General features: G+C 35.2%; 1 protein-coding gene and 1 long non-coding RNA gene across 3 annotated transcripts; one reads left to right on the top strand and one right to left on the bottom strand.

Annotated features, from left to right (window-relative positions):
• Window positions 1-1,462: 1,462 nt before the first annotated feature.
• Window positions 1,463-10,161, bottom strand: LOC125656217 (tRNA-dihydrouridine(20a/20b) synthase [NAD(P)+]-like). Of its 2 annotated transcripts, none has more exons than XM_048886821.2 (7): window positions 9,878-10,161; window positions 8,845-8,966; window positions 7,505-7,580; window positions 3,489-3,530; window positions 2,806-2,946; window positions 1,923-2,217; window positions 1,463-1,664 (listed from the first exon to the last, which is right to left on the bottom strand). In XM_048886821.2, exons 1-7 carry the CDS (start codon window positions 9,970-9,972, stop codon window positions 1,491-1,493), a joined length of 945 nt encoding a protein of 314 aa, XP_048742778.2. In that variant the 5' UTR covers window positions 9,973-10,161; the 3' UTR covers window positions 1,463-1,490. The 2 variants fall into 2 exon arrangements, with proteins under 2 accessions (XP_048742778.2, XP_048742779.2); XM_048886822.2 differs by lacking the exon at window positions 9,878-10,161 and adding an exon at window positions 9,300-9,459.
• A 2,755-nt stretch (window positions 10,162-12,916) lies between these two features.
• On the top strand, window positions 12,917-18,056 carry LOC125673862 (uncharacterized). Its single transcript, XR_008797211.1, has 3 exons — window positions 12,917-13,202; window positions 15,096-15,212; window positions 16,490-18,056. It is a non-coding gene; the product is annotated as an uncharacterized LOC125673862 (long non-coding RNA).
• The last annotated feature ends 596 nt before the right edge of the window (window positions 18,057-18,652 follow it).

The raw sequence follows: 18,652 nt of genomic DNA, 5'->3' as shown, positions 1-18,652 counted from the left end.
TGGTCTTTCTCTGCCTGTGTAAAATTTATGAAATTCTTCCAAAAGAAACTTAAGATTATTCCTTACCATAGAAAGTGCTGATGGGCAGACAGTGATTCCGATAAGGCACCCACCATATCCATATTGTGGGACCTTTTAAAACAGAACTACTAAAAGTAGAACTTCAGCTCATCAAGATTCAACTGAAAATCTTTTCAATATCTTTAAGCATGCACAGCAACTTTGTGGCAAGAGCATAAAAATAAAAAAGAAACGAGATGTTTGTAAAACATATACATGTATATGCCTCCTATGGTGCAAAATTGAAAAGGGTTATACACACACATCATTTAATTGATAGTAGTATCATCAATTCAAAATATTGAGCAGACAATATCTTCTTATATCAAGAGTGAATTGACCATGTGACCTAAAGATCAATAGGGGTCATCTACTCCTTATGCTGTACCAGTATACCAAGTTTGGTGTCAATCAAGCAAACAATTCTTAAAATATAGAAGACAATATATTACGTTGTCCAGTTCAACTATTGACTTTTGATCTCAAAATCAATATAGGTCATCTTCTCCTGAAGATGTACCAGTGTACTAAGTTTGATGTCTGTCAAGCAAAAGGGTTTTCAAGATATTGAGTGGACAGTATATTACTATGTCCAGTTTGACCCTTGACCATGTGACCTCAAAATCAATAGGAGTCATCTTCCCCTGAATATACACCAGTGTACTAAGTTTGATGTCTGTCAAGCAAAGGGTTCTCGAGATATTGAGCGGACAGTATATTCCAATATCCAGGTTGACCCTTGACCTTTAAACATTTGACCTCAAAATCAATACGGATCATTTTCTCCTGAAGATTTACCAGTGTACCAAGTTTGATGTCTGTCAAGCAAAAGGTTCTCAAGATATTGAATGGACAGTATATTCCTATGTCCAGTTTGACCCTTGACCTCAAAATCAATAGGGGTCATCTTCTCCTGAAGACGTACCAGTGTACCAAGTTTGATGTCTGTCAAGCAAAGGGTTCTCAAAATATTGAGCACAGTACATTCCAATGTCCAGTTTGACCCTTGACCTTTAAACATGTGACCTCAAAATCAATAGGAGTCATCTTCTCCTGAATATGTACCAGTGTACCAAGTTTGATGTCTTTCAAGCAAAGGGTTCTCAAGATATTGAGCGGACATTATATTCCTATGTCCAGAGTAGATTGACCCTTGACCTTCTACTCATAACCAACCCACATATGAAATATCATTATCATCAAGTGAATGGTTCTCAAGATATTGAGCAGTCAACATGTGGTCTACCGACCGACCAACCAACAGGTGCAAACCAATATGCCCCACTTCTTTGATGGGGGGCATAAATATTTTCATTCAATTCGACCCCTTGCATTTGAATCTGATGGCTGGTGTATATTTCATGCTTATTTCCAATCTTTGTGAACAAAAACAAAGAATATCAATTGTAATGTAGTAAAATTTATAAAGATTAAGATTGATTTGATATGTTGTAATGGGTCTCTAGATAGTCCAACACTGCGGATGTGCTAGCTAACACATTAAACACCCTCCTCTCCGCTCTACAGAACAGTCTCTCCATCATAAAGATCAAATGTTGGTGGAAGATGGGGTAGGTCACACCCGAGTACATGGCGATGTCAATCTGAAATGTACATAATGTATTCAGCATACTTCATGTTTTCTGAAAAGTTGATCAGGAAATAGCTTTCATTTCAATTTGTAATGATATCAGAGGCAAAAACATTGGAAATATAAATATTTAAATTTTTTATTCAAATACGAGAGTATTTGATATAATCAAGTACACGAGTTACTGCAAACTGTTCACTTGTTCTTTAGAAGAATATATCCTCTACACAGACATAATATTACTTGGACAAGAAATAAAAAAAAATTATACCCAATCTTGAACACACTGCAGAGGGGCATTTTCAAATCCACTGTACATGGCCGGGTTCTGAAGGATTCCTCTGGCAGCCATGACACCATCCACCTTTGTCACACCCTGTATGTCTTCTGCATCTTGCAAAGTCCTAATGTCACCATTGGCCACAACAGGAATATGGACACTCTCTTTGATGAGCTTTATGGCCTCTTTGTTCACTGGCTCAGCCCTCTGGTCCTTCGTGCGGCCATGAACCGCTATCCAAGATACTCCAGCCTGCTCTGCTTTTTGGCAAAGGTCAACGGTTTCCCTAAAATACAGAAATTTAAATGAATTTAGAAAGGTTTTTTTTTGGCTGGTGTTCTTTTTCTTGCTTCGTAAGTAAATGTTTAGTTGATGAGAACAAAACTAACTTTTTGTATGTACCTAATTTCCCTAAAAGAGAATGTGACTTGTCACTATATTCAATTGCCATCAAATGCATTGATTACAAGATAAGAATGTGAATTATGAATTTTTTTGTTGGTAATTTCCTTTCTTTTCAGCTCAAGCTTTGATGTCCCCCCATTCTCCACTTGGTTCCTCCTTTCTCCCCCTTTCCTCCCACCCCCTTTGTCTCTCCTTCCCTTTACCATGCCCCTCCTCCCCCTCCCCCTAGATCAGGGCACCTTGCTTGTCATAAGGGGCAACTGAATGGGGTGGTCCTTCTGATGAGACTGCAAAAATAAAAAATAAAAAAATCCCCCAAAAAACTGAGGTTCTGTGTGACAGCAGGTGTGGCACGATAAAACAAATTCTCGAGCGGGATCCTAAATAGTATACCATCAATCAAGCGGTGGGAGCACTACATGAAGTAGTAGTCAAAGAGAGATAACTCTTTCAGAAATGCATTTACTACCTGAGATCGTTGTGTATCCTGATTTTGATTGAGACAGTGAAGTCCGAGTTGCAGACTCTTGCTCGAGTTTGGTTCACCATGTCTCGTACCAGTTCTGGGTTTTTGATTAGACAAGCTCCATATCCCTCTGCCATGGCCCATCTGGAAAAAGACTGACCTCTTGTATCAAAACTTTTACAATGCTGGGTCTTGATGTTTTTTTAAAATAGTTTGTGTACAGTTAAACAATTTTTTTTAATACACCTATACGCTATCATTAGTATCAACAGAAGGTCCATAATGCAAAGTCTTAAAAAATTGTTTAAAAATATACATACTACATATGTATTTCTAAAAAATAAAATTATTATTCTAATTATAAAAGTTAACAAACTTCGTAAATTCAATGAGAGCCAGTCACATGGTTGTCTACACTTCTTCGAATCGTGTCAGTCCAGAATTTCCAATTTGTGAAATTTATATATACATGTAGTTATTTTACATGAATAAATTTAATGTTCAAGTTTATTTGTGATATTTGTTGTTGTGAAATTTAACCCACCGTTGGGCAATCGTTTAAAATTTGTTCCCTCCCACCTGAGAAATAAAACCATCCCGGGCAGTCTGGTGGATGGTAATGTCCAACCCTGCATATGCATAGTAGTAAGAATGAGTTTGTATAATGAAAGTAAATAAAGTCTTACCTTTGAGGGCACCCACAGTTCAAATCCACACCATCAGAATATCTAAACAGTGAAACAAACCGATATGTATTGTGGTCAAAGTACTTGGTATATATATCTATAATATTTCAATCACTAGTGTTTATAACACCCATCCATTCCCATAAATATACTAGTGTTAAATCTAAAGCAAACCCTCTTTAATTGCACCATGCCCTTTTTTCTCTATAATTTTAAAAAAAAATATTTGTGAATATAAACAATTGTTCTTTATTTCACAAGGTTGATCTTGTACAGACATCGGGTCTGAAATACATCCAGCTTGTTGGAAATAGACTTGGTTACTTTCCAAGATTCAGCACCATATAGTAGGACCCCAAGCACGTTGCTCTTGAAGATCTTAATTTTGGTGTTGGTGCTAAACTTTGTTGACCTCCAGATGTTCCGCAGAGCAGCATACGCACCTGTGGCTTTAGAAATGCGAGCTTGTACATCTGTCTCTGAATCCCCATCAGTGGTGATCTTACTTCCTAGGTATGGGAAGTTGGTGACATCTTCGATGTTTGTGCCATTTAAGGAGATTGGTTCCTCTGATATGGTATTGACCTTCATGATCTTAGTTTTGGAGGTGTTTATATGAAGGCCAATTGTTTCAGCTGTTTTTGTGAGCTGGGTGGTTTTTTCTTGCATGTCTCGATGACGGTGAGATAACAGTGCAATATCGTCCGCAAAATCAAGGTCTTCAAGTACTTCTGTCATACCCCAAGTAATCTCTGTTCATTTGTTTCTAGTTGTTTTTCGCATAATCTAGTCGATGCAGAAGGTAAAGAGAAGAGGAGAGAGCAGACATCCCTGTTTCACTCCTGTCGTCAATTTAAACTCCTCTGATAGGCTTGATCCGCAGATAACTCTGGCATTAAGTTCAGTGTATTGCATCTTGATGATGGAGATGATTTTATCTGGGATTCCATAATGATGAAGGATTCTTTCTAGGGCTAGGCGATTAACACTATCAAAAGCTTTGGTGAAGTCAATGAAATTGATGTATAATGGGGAGTTCCATTCATTGCTTTGTTCTAGAATTTGTCTGAGAGTGAATATCTGATCAGCGCACGACTTCCCTTTCCTAAAGCCTGCTTGTTCTTGACGCAGTAAGGGATCTGTTACTTCTGCAATTCTGTCCAGTATCACTCTGCTTAGAACCTTCATGGTAACAGAAAGCAACATTATTCCTCTATAGTTGTTACAATTTGAGAGGTCTCCTTTTTTTGGTAATTTAACTATAAGGCCAGTTTTCCAGAAGGATGGTGTTTCTTCTGATTCCCAGATCTTCTGTAGGATATTTGTCAAAATTGTAGGTGTCCAGTATTCTTCGGCCTTGAGGAGCTCTGCATGTATCTGATCAATGCCTGCAGCTTTTCCATTTTTAAGTTTGGTGATTGCCTTTTTTACCTCTTCTATACTTGGTGGATCAGTATCAATATCTAATGTGTCCGTGGCTGGTAATATTATTGCTTCGTTCTCTGGGTCTTTCATATTAAATACTTCTTCAAAATGTTCCTTCCAGCATTTCAGTATGTCTTCTTCTTTTGATAGTACATTTCCCCGTTTGTCTTTAATTGATAGCTCTGATGACTGAAATTTATCTGCTAATGTTTGTGTAATTCGATAGAGGGTCTGCATGTCTTGTTTAGAAGCTGAATGTTCTGCCTCATAAGCTAGCTTTTCAGTGTATGCCTTTCTGTCAGCTCTTGCACTCCTCTTTACTTCCCTGTCAATAGCCCGATATTCTGCCTGGAGTTGGTCCTTTTGCCTCTTAGATTTTGTGGATAAGATTTTACTTTTTTTCTCTTTTCATTCTTCTACTATTTTCCATGTTTTATCTGAAATCCATTCTTCTTTTTTCTTTCTCTTTGGGCCAAGTATTTGTTGACTATTTTCTATTAATACTTTGTTAAAAGTTTCCACATCGATTTCATCAGGATGTTCCATAAGTGTTGAAAACATATTTGTGAATATAAACAATTGTTCTTTATTTCACAAGGTTGATTGAAAAGTTTAAAATCAAGGCAGCAGGTATTAACTTTTAAAGAGGCTAAATGATTATTCTATTACTACCATAGTATGATAAAATGAAAGTGCCCCGAAATTGTCTTGCCGTGACAAAAAGTGCCCTTTTTGAACATATGATATGTGTGCCCTCTCTAGATCCTAGATTTAACACTATATACTAAATGTATAAACATAAAGTTGTTGCTAAAACTCTTACTAAAATCTGGGACATTAAAAACAATTTATGATTTTTGGGAAAAAAATAAACCTTTACAGTAAACTTTGCACTGCAGTAAATTTATTTCCACTATTGAGCTTGTAAAACAAACCTAGACTAGTATAGTATAGTCTCTTTCATTTTCAAAATCGAGCATTTCACCTAAAACTACAGAAATATAACTAACCCAGAACAATTCCATAGAAAGACACAATGATTTTAAAACTGTGAAAACAGGTTTAGACAGAAATGTGTCATAAAGTGATGAAAGGACTATTTCAAATGTTTTTAAAATATGTAAAATTGTCTAATCTCAAATATTTGGTTTGAAATTTAATGTATGAAAGCAAATTAGCATCAAGGAAAAAATATTTTTTCTTGACATAACAAGAAAAGATCTTCAAATTATAGTACGTTGATTTTATTTAAATAATCATCTTGCAATATTACAAGTAAGCATCATCCATCTCTTTTGATTACGAAACAAGAGTACCGCAAACGGTACATAATATGCTCGTGAAATGCTTACATAGGGTGTTTTTCTTGTGCTATAATTTGTATAACTTTGCTCCAGGTAGTATCAGCCATCATGAGGCTGTGACAAACTTTCATATGAACAAAGGGTCTTAGCTTAAAAATCGAGATTTCCTCAAAATGGACCAAGTTCAACAACCTGTAATTTTTTCAAAAATGGAAGGAAATCAAAATCCTTCCCCAGATGCATATCTTCAATACCCATACAAACACTCCACAAAATAAGATGGTCCTCACTTGAAAACTGTGGGAGGAGTTGGGCGGACAAATTATGTACCCTCCATAGAGTATTAATTTCCAAATAGACTAAGTTCAACGATCCGGGTTAGAATAGGTCCTCAGTACCCCCTTACTTGTCGTAAGAGGTGACTAAATGGGGCGGTCCTTCGGATGAGACCGCAAAAACCGAGGTCACGTGTCACAGCAGGTGTGGCACGATAAAGATCCCTCCCTGCTCAATGGCCATATGCGCCAAGCATAGGCCTAAATTTTACAGCCCTTCACCGGCAGTGGTGACATCTCCATATGAGTGAAATATTCTCGAGAGGGACATTAAACAATATTCAATCAATCAATCAACAACCTGTAATTTTCTCAAAAATTGTAGAAAATCAAAATCCACCCCACATGCACATCTTCAATACCCATACAAACACTCCACAAAATAAGAAGGTCCTCACTTGAAAACTGGGAGGAGTAGGGCGGACAAATTATGTACCCTCCATAGAATATTAATTTCCAAATAGACTAAGTTCAACAACCTGTAATTTTCTCAAAAATTGTAGAAAATCAAAATCCATCCCACATGCACATCTTCAATACCCATACAAACACTCCACAAAATAAGAAGGCTCTCACTTGAAAACTGTGGGAGGAGTAGAGCAGACAAATTATGTACCCTCCATATAATTATTTCCAAATAAAGGGGCAAAACTCCTGGAAAAAAGGTCAAAATGGATCAAAATTGCAGTATGATCTAGAGTGACCCATAAAGAAGCTACACAGCAAGTTTCAGCATGATATGTGAAAGAAATGAAATTATAAAGAGAAAACCCCGAACGGACAGACGGATGGATGGACGTACAGACATCGCTGTACCATAATACGTCCCGTCTAAAGACGGGCGTATAAAAACCCCAACTTTTTTCTTAATACTAATGCTCCACAACTTTGAAATCTCTACTTTGAAAACATATGATGAAAATTATGTTATAAAATTGAGGAAACTTCTTACGGGGCTACTATCTCAGCTTTATCTGCCAAATCTTTGCTGTTGCTTGCAGCAAACTGTACAATCAGTGGTCTGTCAGCTGAAAAAGACACACATCAGTTTTCTTACAGATTTTTCTTACAGATTTGTTGATTTGGAAAGACACATGGACTCAAATGGGTACATAGTGAGCAGATCCAACAGAAAGCTGAACCAAATCAAACCAAACCAAACCAAGGGTCTGATTTTTAGGAACATACTGAGCATATCCAACAGATAACCAAACCAAACCAAATAAAGTGTCCGCTTTCTACATTCATACTGAGCAGATCCAACAGAAATCTGAACCAAACTAAACCCCAAGTTCGCTTCTAAGTTCACTCTGCCACAGCTTTAGTAACCCAAGCTCACAGACTTGAAAAGCAATGCTAAATTTGAAGCTGACTCTGAAAACGAATCCAGTGAACATTTAGAGCAGAACTCTTCACTCAGTAGGTAAGGTTTAATCTTAAATTCACTATAATGAATTTTACTGAATCCAATAAAAAATACCCAATTCATTACAAATTATTTCAAAATTCTAGTAAATATCTAGAACCGAGAACAGCAATCACACAAGTACTGCAATTGATTTCCGTATGACATGAACTTATTTTTACCATTATTACTAACTGGTATATAGAATTATTTCAGGAAACTTTACAATCATATTTTGCAGATTACTACAAGTTTTCTTGTTGTTATCTACATGTATCTAGTTAATCATAAAAATCAACTGCACCACCACAACATGATACAATACATTTGCCGGGATGTGTTCCTCAAGACAATAGATTTTTAACAACTCACTACTAAGTTTCATGCAATTTGGTGTCATAGTATTCAAGCTATTAGCTGCATAAGGGTCACCCTGTTTTAGATCTGCTCTTTGGATGAATGGGTCTGCTTTGGTGTAAGGTGTGACCTTGTCAGTACTGTTCATGCAGTTAATTCATATGATATACCTTCACAATATATGATAAATACAGTCAAACATTATTACTTATCTTGAACACAGGGTCAAGAAAAAACGTCGAGATATAAGAGAGTTCGAAATATCAAGGCTAATATACATAAAGAAAATGCAGTTGGGACTTCTAACACACTTTGACAAATCCATGGCCTATGATATATCGAAGTTTGACATACCCAATTTCAACTGTATGTAGAAGTTTTCTTATTGGAAATTGCATGATATGACAAGAACTGAATATAAAAGTATATCTTAATGTATCACTCACTTGATATTTGAAGTTTTATGACTGACAGCAGCCAGAGAAGTATACACAGTCTTTAATTTCTAATTTTACTGTTTACTTTCTTACTTGAACAGGTAGTAAATTCACTGTCTCTTGCTTTGATTGAGTGGATGAAGGAATTGGAAACAATCATCGGAGTGAATGCTAAATCACAGTCATATTTCCTCACCAAAGTTCGAAATGGCAACCTGAAAAAATTGCATAAAGCATTACAAAGACACATATCAGTAAAACTTGCTTATAGCAAAGTGCTTCGATTAGTTATAAGTGTAATTTGTTTCATCCACAAGGATTTACGCCTGTTAGACCCGAAACTCCTCGTAACCATAAATAAAGATTTAAAGTAATATTAAAAATATTTATGGTTATGAAGAGTTTTGGGTCAAAACAAGCTTAACCCCTGTGGTTTCATCCAATAAGTTTAAGACACTATGTTTTAAAAATACAGGAAATGAAAATTACTTTGTTGTTAGTGTAAGCGTAAATTCATTATACACGTCTTTGTGGTAAACATGTCTTACTGTACTAAATCAACCAGGATGTCTCATATATATCGCAGTGGTACAACACGCAGCTGACATATACTTCTGATCTCAGTGACCTGGGTCCTTGTTACCACCAGTGGTTGTGTACAAGAGGGTTATGGGGTCACTGACTCGGACACATGGGTAATCCGAAATTCCTCTGACTTTTATCCCAACTTTTGTGGGGGTAAGAGTAAGAGGAATCTCGGATTATCACATGAAATTTCTCCAAGTACTTCAGCATCCTCCCATACAAATGACACATGACACCCCCCCCCCCCCCCCTTTCACACAAGCATCCCTATAGAGATGCAAATCCAGAATAAGGACACCATTGTAAATATGAAGTTAAGCTTTGATGTGTTTAACATCCTGATATTTACGGTTGTTAACATTCTTGTTGTGATAAATACACGTAAATTTAAATCTGAATTAAAGATTTTTTTTATCTATATTCTAACTTTTAACACAGTTTATACGTTTCCATTTCGAATATTCAGATTTTTGTACTACTGCAGTGGATTTATAATAATTTAAATGACTGAAAGTACTCGTACTAATAACTCGGCACTAACTTTGAATATCGGACCATCGGTGCACATATTTTAACCAACTTCCTCTCTGAGAACAGGTCAATAGGTTTGGTCCATGTAAACTCGTCTGTGGTCATCTTGTGTTAAAACACATTCAAGACTGCTCACGTTAGATATAAAGCTAAGATGATCATGTTGGACTATATAATGATTAAAATTTATGATCTTCACTCTCAACTCAGATTAAACTAGCGGCCACTGCATCAGTGCATGCTGCATGTTCTTCATAAATAGTGAAGTGAAAATGAAAGTAAAAGGAGGTAATCGTTGTAATCTGGTCCCCGCCCCCGCCTCTCCTTGATCGATGCAAGTTGTTTCGGCCTTTTTACAGTTCGGCCCTAGGTTTGTTCGGCCTCAAGTTTTTTCGGCCTTTTGTCGTTTCGGCCATAGATACCAAGTCGTTTCGGCCATAGATACCAAGTCGTTTCGGCCCAAGTTTTGTAAGCTACAAAATACCGACAATGTGGTGTTGTTTTTGTTAATATAGATGTGTATTGAATTTATGAGACTTTAATGAAGAGGAAATTTTGTATGATGAGGAAATAATTGGAGGTAGGCGTAGTATGAAATATATGCAAAATTGTTCGAACTTTCTTTTCCATTATGTTTGGCAAATTGTGATACCATGATCATTGAGAATAGTTTTTGAAATCATCAAGGCAAACTTTTAACCCCGAAATATAATGATTTCTCAACAAATTTGTGCTGTAAAATTTCAATTTAGCATTTGACATGTGATTTCGACGCAAAACCTATAGATATTAAAAATCACTTTGAAATCATGTGAAGACACTACAAACAATTGTGCATTTTTTGTTAGTATATCTATAAAAAATTAGCTACAAGTAATACTACACTAACTTTATTCGAAAAGGTATTTTTTCAATGAAATATATTTAGTGAAAAAATAAACAATTATGACTCATGACCAGGTATTGTACGCTGTAAACTGATATGTTGTTATTTTCGTAGTTAGTGTATGTTAGGTTCAGTTAGTAATTTACGGGTGAATACAATAATGTTGATAATAAAATCTACAGTACAGACCACGAGTATTCCCAAACACACGGTGTAAAATGTCCGTGAACACGGTGTATGTGTATTTCGAATACACAAGAAGACTGCCTTGTCTAAAAAATTAGTCCCTGATACCCACCGTGAGATCAGTATCTTGTTTAGAAAAAATGTACTAAACGATTAAAAAAGCAATGATTTCTTTCTTTCCCGGAGAAATAAATGGCAAAATCTTTTAATTTCTTGAATTACTTAATTATTACTTGAATTACTTTATTGGGAGAACTTAATTTTTTCTAAAAACTCTTAAAATTTACGTAATTTTATTCATTTTACCTTATAAAAAATGATAGAAAACATTTTTCATCGACTTTCGCCGTGTACAATTATTTGTTGAACTGTCAGTAAACGATGCATTCAGCTACAAAGCTTTATCCCATCTTTCACCTTGATGAACAGAATTATTTATTTTTTTCTATCAGAAATTCATATTATGAATTATTTTTTACTATAAATGTAACGTGTTCAACTTTGTATACAAATAAAGAAGTCGATCAACAGAGACGCGAGTGATTAATTCCACACTGAAGTGTTGTAAAATCTTATTTACAAGTGTAGATGAATATTAATGAGTCAAGTATCATGGAAAATTGTTTAACCATATTAAACTAAACACTTGATTGTAATACACGAGGTCCACGTGCTTTAATGCTTGAAATTCGGTCACGGCCTCCCGGGAAGCTGAGTTCACACTTTTACGCATGGAAATATATTGCAAAATTGCTGTGTACAGTGTATGTCCAATTCTTCGGTTTTGTAAATTAGCTGTGCGTAGGATACCCAACAACATTAGCTGTAGAATTTTGTAATACTATTTGTAAGGGTTTAAAATATTTAATGATAACCGATGTGATCTCTCTCTCTCTCTCTCTCTCTCTCTCTCTCTCTCTCGCCGACCAAACCTATTAAGTGAGGACGTCCTCACAATGTATAGAAAGAAGAGATTCAAAAACATATATACATATACTAATGAAAATAATCATGAAACAATAGAAGAAAAAATAGTTGGGAGTAGAAAAATAACCGGGAAAAAAAAAAAAAAAACAGGAAAAAAAAAATCCCACAAGCCTGTATGGATAGTACAATGATCTATGTATAACTTGTATATTCCATGCAAATTCAAAAGGTTTTTCGCTGGATAGAACAAGTGGGGGTCGCGGATATTTGATGTTTGACTTCTAACAAACTATGTGAAATATATTGGGTCGGCGCAGTAGCTATAGATATTGAAATATGATCCCCCATTTTCAGTAAATGTGTGCAATTCACAAATTTATTTGCTGAAATTTTTTAAAAAGAATTCCAAAAACTGTCTCTCTGTACATTTTCATATAGCTAGTTACACGTAATTGCAGAAAGGAGAATATGATTATCAATATGTCATGCGTTTTATTTTTACACTAAGTCCATCGAATCTATATAATATTCACGTTATAACATAAGCGCCCAAATAAATTAACATTTGAAATGAACGTTAGATTTTTGAAAGGTAATATTGCGTGAGTTTCTCTGTCAATCCGTATTTCTGAAAACGAAAATATGTTAATTGCCAGAATATTGAAATCATCAACGGAAACAAAGTCTTGGGGTATATTTCATGTTGATAAAAAAAACCTTGCAGATGAGAATATGATCTTTGTCATTAAAATAGTTGTGCCTTAAAAATAACTGCATCATATGGTACCGGTTTATAATTTAATCAGCATCATACTGTGTAATGTAATCTGTAAATGACATATCATTTTCTTTGATGGTGTGGACTTCCTTGTTTACACCAAAGACATATATAACAGTTTTCGAAACAAAGAAATATCAATTTTGATATATTAAGATGAGAAAAAAGACTTAATTTATTGGTACTACAAAGGTATTCAAAAGTGAGGCCGAAACGACTAGGGCCGAAACGACATTAGGCCGAAACAACTTGGGGCCGAACTGAAAAAAGGGAATGTGCTACACGGGCAGATGAAAACAACCCATGGTCTCGCGCGGAAATGAGCGAAATGAAAGAGACGTATCCGGTAGTTAGTATTTATCCGGAATGCTAGTGCGCAATGGCGGCAATAAACAAACGAAGCGGATACGTTGAAGGAAAAACTTCTTTATTTAGTTCTTACCGTTATGTAGACCAGTGAAAATAATGTACAACGATTAATCGCATAAATCCCATGAAGAATAGAAAACTGAAAGTAGGGCAAACATAGATCCCTGGACATATCAGAGGTGAGATCAGGTAAGTAGGGCTATTCTATGCATGAATGAAATGCAAAACTCACTGTCTGAACCAAATTATCCTACTGGTTTCACAATTCCATTACATCGAAATGATTGATCATTGTATTTTCGTCCAACCCCCAACAAATAATCGGAAAGTAGACATTGATTTGGGGGAGTGGACATCAAAGGGGGGGGGGGGGGGGGGTAGAGGGGAGCTAAAGTGTTAAGATGAAAATGGGGGGCCCGAGGGATGTAATCAAATTCATCAGTTATAACATGTATACCAGAACTAGTAAATGCACAATTGGCTGGAAAAAGAGCACTATGGACTTGTATAATTATATAATGTGTATGTTTAATTGTTCAGAATGCAAAGTTGCAGTATGTATTCACATAGACATATAACGGATAACATATCTGTTATATGTCTATGCCCGGGGCAGGGTTGGCAAAAAAGTGGTCGATATGAGGCCGGTGGTCAATACTGGTTGAAACTGGTTAATACTGGTCGATTGAAAATTGTTTGGTATATATAATATACTTATAAGTCATAATATTACATAAATAATGTACAAATGACTGTTGAATATTGGGGAGATGTAAAAGTTTCTGTTCAAATTCCTTAATTTAACAAGAACTACCTTAGTATAAGTATTGTTTCATCAATCTTCATTTTAACTGTTGAATAAACATTTGAGAGTGGGTTAGTGATGTTTTCATAACAATAACAGGTACACTGGTCATCTCTGGTCCCAGCCTATGCTTATTAACACCTGTCCACTCTGCTTCCTGGGCTCAGGTAATGTCCAGCTACCTTTTATTCTTAATATGTCCAGGTACATGTATTAAGAGGTCTGTCTCCAATAATCAAGCTATGTTATAGAACTGTGACCCTCTGGTAGGTACTGAAGATATTTCGGTCAGTTTTAGCAAACCAAATATATTAAACTTATGAAATTACATTTGATTATCTAATGAAAAATATTAATCAACAATTGATCCATATAATGAAAAGACTTAATTTATCTTTATCTTTGCAAGAAATGTACAAAAATAGGAAAATGGACAGTTTAAATCACAATTGACCATTATTGACCACTTGGGGAGTATTGACCGGGACAGTTAAAACCACTGGTTAAAACCGGGGGCGGTTTTAACCGTCCAACCCTGCTATGCCTCTATGGTATTCAGAGATAGATCATACTAACTAATTACTTTTTCTTTAATTAAGTGAATTTATACATTACTTGTTTCTCCTAACTACATGTACTACTTTATGGCATAAATTGAAGATTCAGTCCCTGGTGTTGGAGATCTTTTATCTTGAAAACAATAGATGCTAATGCCACACAACCAAAGAATGTAGTAAACATACTGCTACCTTTGCATGTATTAATTAGCAAATTAAGGTACTAGGAAATATAAATGTAAGGAACAAATGTCTAGGGTGTTTTTTATCTATTAAAAAGATTGTATCAAACTCTAAATCTAATAAGTAAAATTTTGTAATATTCCAGCTTCAGGAAGTTTATCCTATCATAATGGAGATGATTATAGCTACTTTGAACCTACTTTCATGGATCTACCATATTATCTTTTTTTTACTATGACATTTGACTGTTACTTTTCAAAGAAGGTGTAATTTATAAGTATAACGTGCATCACATGCAATTTTAATGATGCAGGCAAATAATTTTGATGCAATATAATTAATAAAAGGCAAGCGTGAACTGTAGATTTACCCAGATTAAATTCAATAAGTACATATAAATGATATTAAAATCCTGCGTGCTCGTTCCATATAATGTCCCTTGAACATTACAAGTATTTACTTATTCCAAATACATGTAGTTCAAAATTAAGTCAGAAATTCTAAATAAAAAAAATTTTAAATTAAAGTTTATTTCAGGAAACAAAGCCTGTCTGAAACTCCAAAATGACATTTCCAGAAAGCTGAAGAATGGATAAAAATGTATCTACCATCTTACAACCCAGATTTCATTCCACTGAAAAGAAAAGGGACAGGGTAAGAAGTTATTATTAATAAAAGATATATATATATGCTGAAACATCTTAAAAGATATATTGTTAGCTCACCTGAGCTGAAAGCTCAAGTAAGCTATTTTAATCACTTTGTATCTGCCATCTGTCTGTAAACTTTTCACATTTTCATCTTCTCCGGAACCACTGGGCCAAATTCAATCAAACTTGGCATAGATCATCCATGGGTTAAGGGGATTCAAGTTTGTTGAAATGAAAGACTATGCCCCCTTCAAAGGGGCGATAATCTTAATATAGCTAGTCCCTGTGTATATATATGCATGACTTGTGATGTCTGTATACATGTATGCGTCCTGTTTTATTTCAAATTTCTGTTTTTATATCTATGCATGCAATTATATATCATTAGTGCTTTGTGTTTTTTTAATGCTATATAGTCGGTTAAAGAGCTCTTAGCTCATGTTTATTGTTACCTGTATATAGTTCCGACTTTAAATAAAAATTACTTACTTACTTACTTACAAAAATGTAAAAATAGGCCGGGGGGTGGGGGGGGGGGGGGGGTGGCATTTAAAAATCTCCGTAAGAACCACTGGGCTAGAAAAGTTCAAATTTACATGACAGCTCTCTGACATAGTGCAGATTCAATTTTGTTAAAATCATGGCCCCGAGGGTAGGGTGGGCCACAATAGGGGATAAAGGTTTTACATACAAGTATATAGGAAAAATCTTTTTTAAAAATATTTCTTGAACTATTTAAGCTAGGGCTTTTATATTTTGTATATACATTTTTTACGAAAAGTTCTTTCATGTGATGCAACAGTGTTCGATCTTGTGACTTTGACCTGGAAGTTTGACCTACTTTTGATAAAAATCTGACCTATTCAATATCTCAACTATTTAAGACAGAGCTTTCATATTTTGTATATAGATTTCTTATGTCAAGATCTTTTGTATCATGCATGTACCATGATTAATTACCTTGTGACCTTGGTCTTATCCAGAACAGCAAGATCTTGTCGATCATATTGGTGTTGAGGCGGTGTTGGGGCATTTCTGTGTAATGTGAATTCATTTTCAGTAATGTTGTGATCCTTTGGGGCTCATGTAGGCTGGGGCCACAATATGGGATCAACATTTTTCATAGGAATAAAGACTGAAATCTTTTTAAAATCACAACAGCTGTACAATGACAGGGCCAAGGTGACTCCGTTGAGCGATGTGGCTCTTTGGCCTCTTGTACTGTTTAAGACGCATGTATTTAAAATTTATCATAGGGTATATTTGCATTTATTTTTTCAGAAATTTTGCATTTCCATGTCTTGGAAGGTGAATAGGTGAAAAGTCAATAGATGCTTACCATATCAGATGCTTGCAGAGGATACTGGGGATAAAGTAGCAGAAAATTATGGAAAACAGGAAGTGGCAGCCAGGACTGACATCAATGCAATAAACAATGAGCTGAGGAGACGGTGATGGAACTATATAGGACACGTGCTATGGAGGGGAGGTGACAATGACAGTGAGATGGCGTTGGGTTGGACACCAGAAGGGAAGAGGGCATTTAAGAGACCGAAAACAACCTGGAGAGGAACAGTAGAAGCAGAAAGAAAGATTGCAGAATGGAGAAACTTGAATGAGATCAAGATGGTAGCAATAGAACAGAGTGGATTGGAGAGAGTCTCGGTCCTATGTGTTTTTGGCATGGAGAGAACTAAGTAATGTCTAGATTGTTAGAGATAGGATGACCAGGAATATGAATGGATGTGCTGGAAACTGTACTAAGACCCTTATGTATTTGGATAGATTTACATACCATCATGATTTTGCTATGAAAAACTTGAAAAAAATCCTCATCTCATATTGTAGCTGACATTGTACATTTGTACTTATTAATATTTCAAATGAACATATTTTTAGACATACAATATCTAAACTTTGGAGTCCATGTACATCTCCACATTGGATAATAGGTTATGATGTATGTGTGTGAAATCTTTTCCTATGGTATGCACATGTTAACACATTAGTTTAAATGATGATGTATATCTTATGACTATGGAAGAGATTGTGTTCAGAACAGACTATGTGTCTAGAAGAGTTGTTGCCCTTGAATGTAATTCATTATTTACATGGGGTTGAAAAATAATCCAGCACACAGTAGTACTAAATGCATTATGTTAAAATACATTTATGAAGGGTATAAGTGATACTGTCCATTACTGATTAATACACTTTGTGAAATCATGTTATTGTTATGTTTAATAAATTTCAAGGCTGCACCTTTGTACATTTTACAATATAATATTCTGCACTTTGGTATCAAATTCTCTTAACCTAATTTAAGAGTTACATATTCATTAACAGCAAGTTAATTATGATATGCTATGTAGTTTGTCAAAGGGGCATTAGCTGGGAAAGTGATGGCAACCTTTTTATTCAAAATCTCTCAATAAGAATATATATTAATGCCTAATAATAATATTTATTTTGTACAAAAACATGAGAAACCTAATAAAACGACAATAGATTGTCACTTTTAGTGTATAGAAATACATAAGGACGAATTATTGTCTTGCAAGACAATAATCATTTAATTACCAAAATTCATGTGATATTCATACACATTAATGTGCCTGTTTTGGGGTTAAAAGGTGTTTGAAATAATTAAATACTGGTGTTATCACTGAAATATACATGTATGATATGGAGCAAATTTCATTTAATTAATTTTTTGGTATCAAAATGGCAGCTAATGCCCCTTTAAGAATAACTATTTTCAATGCACATCATAATAACCTTGTTAAGCTTGAAAGAATATTGGCTATAAGGAATCTTGATCATAAATATTAAAAATATTTTTAATTTCTTTCAAGGAGTTCCTTATAAACAAGCATAAAATCATGATTATAGTACATTGACTCTTGTGTTTTTCAATCTGTTAGACTTTCCCATTTTATTGCATTTCTTGGAAGTTGTGTTAAAAGAATTGGTGGTCTTGAAAAAGGTTGTTGTAGTGAACAGCAAAGGTCAACTGCTATTCAACAGTCTGTATACCTAGTCACCAAGGGCAAGGGTAGAGGTCATGTGGTTCTGCATTTCACAGGGCCAGTTAAGGGGCTAAAAGAATATAGTGTTAATGACAATTATTTCCATGGAATAATGAGAGACATCTCCCATCTCTTGTTATAGTGTTCTTCTTTAAAGATTTTGTGGGAGATGAGAAATACTTTATTTGATGCACAGACACCAAATTAAAAGTGGAGCTTGTTGATCCTAAGTGACATCCTTGCCATTATCTTCAATGCAGTCTTTCATGTATCTTATAAAGGTTTGCAAACACTAGTGCTTCCATAATGCACAGACACGTGAAGTGGGTAGTGTACGTGTACAGATGTTGTGTACACACCACCACCCCTCCACTGTCTACAAAATATATACCTGTAGAACCAGTAATATCACCAG

The sequence above is a fragment of the Ostrea edulis genome, chromosome 7 (assembly GCF_947568905.1).
Source record: "Ostrea edulis chromosome 7, xbOstEdul1.1, whole genome shotgun sequence".
NCBI classification, from domain to species: Eukaryota; Metazoa; Mollusca; class Bivalvia; order Ostreida; family Ostreidae; genus Ostrea; species Ostrea edulis.
This window is presented reverse-complemented; position numbering and strand designations above follow the sequence as displayed.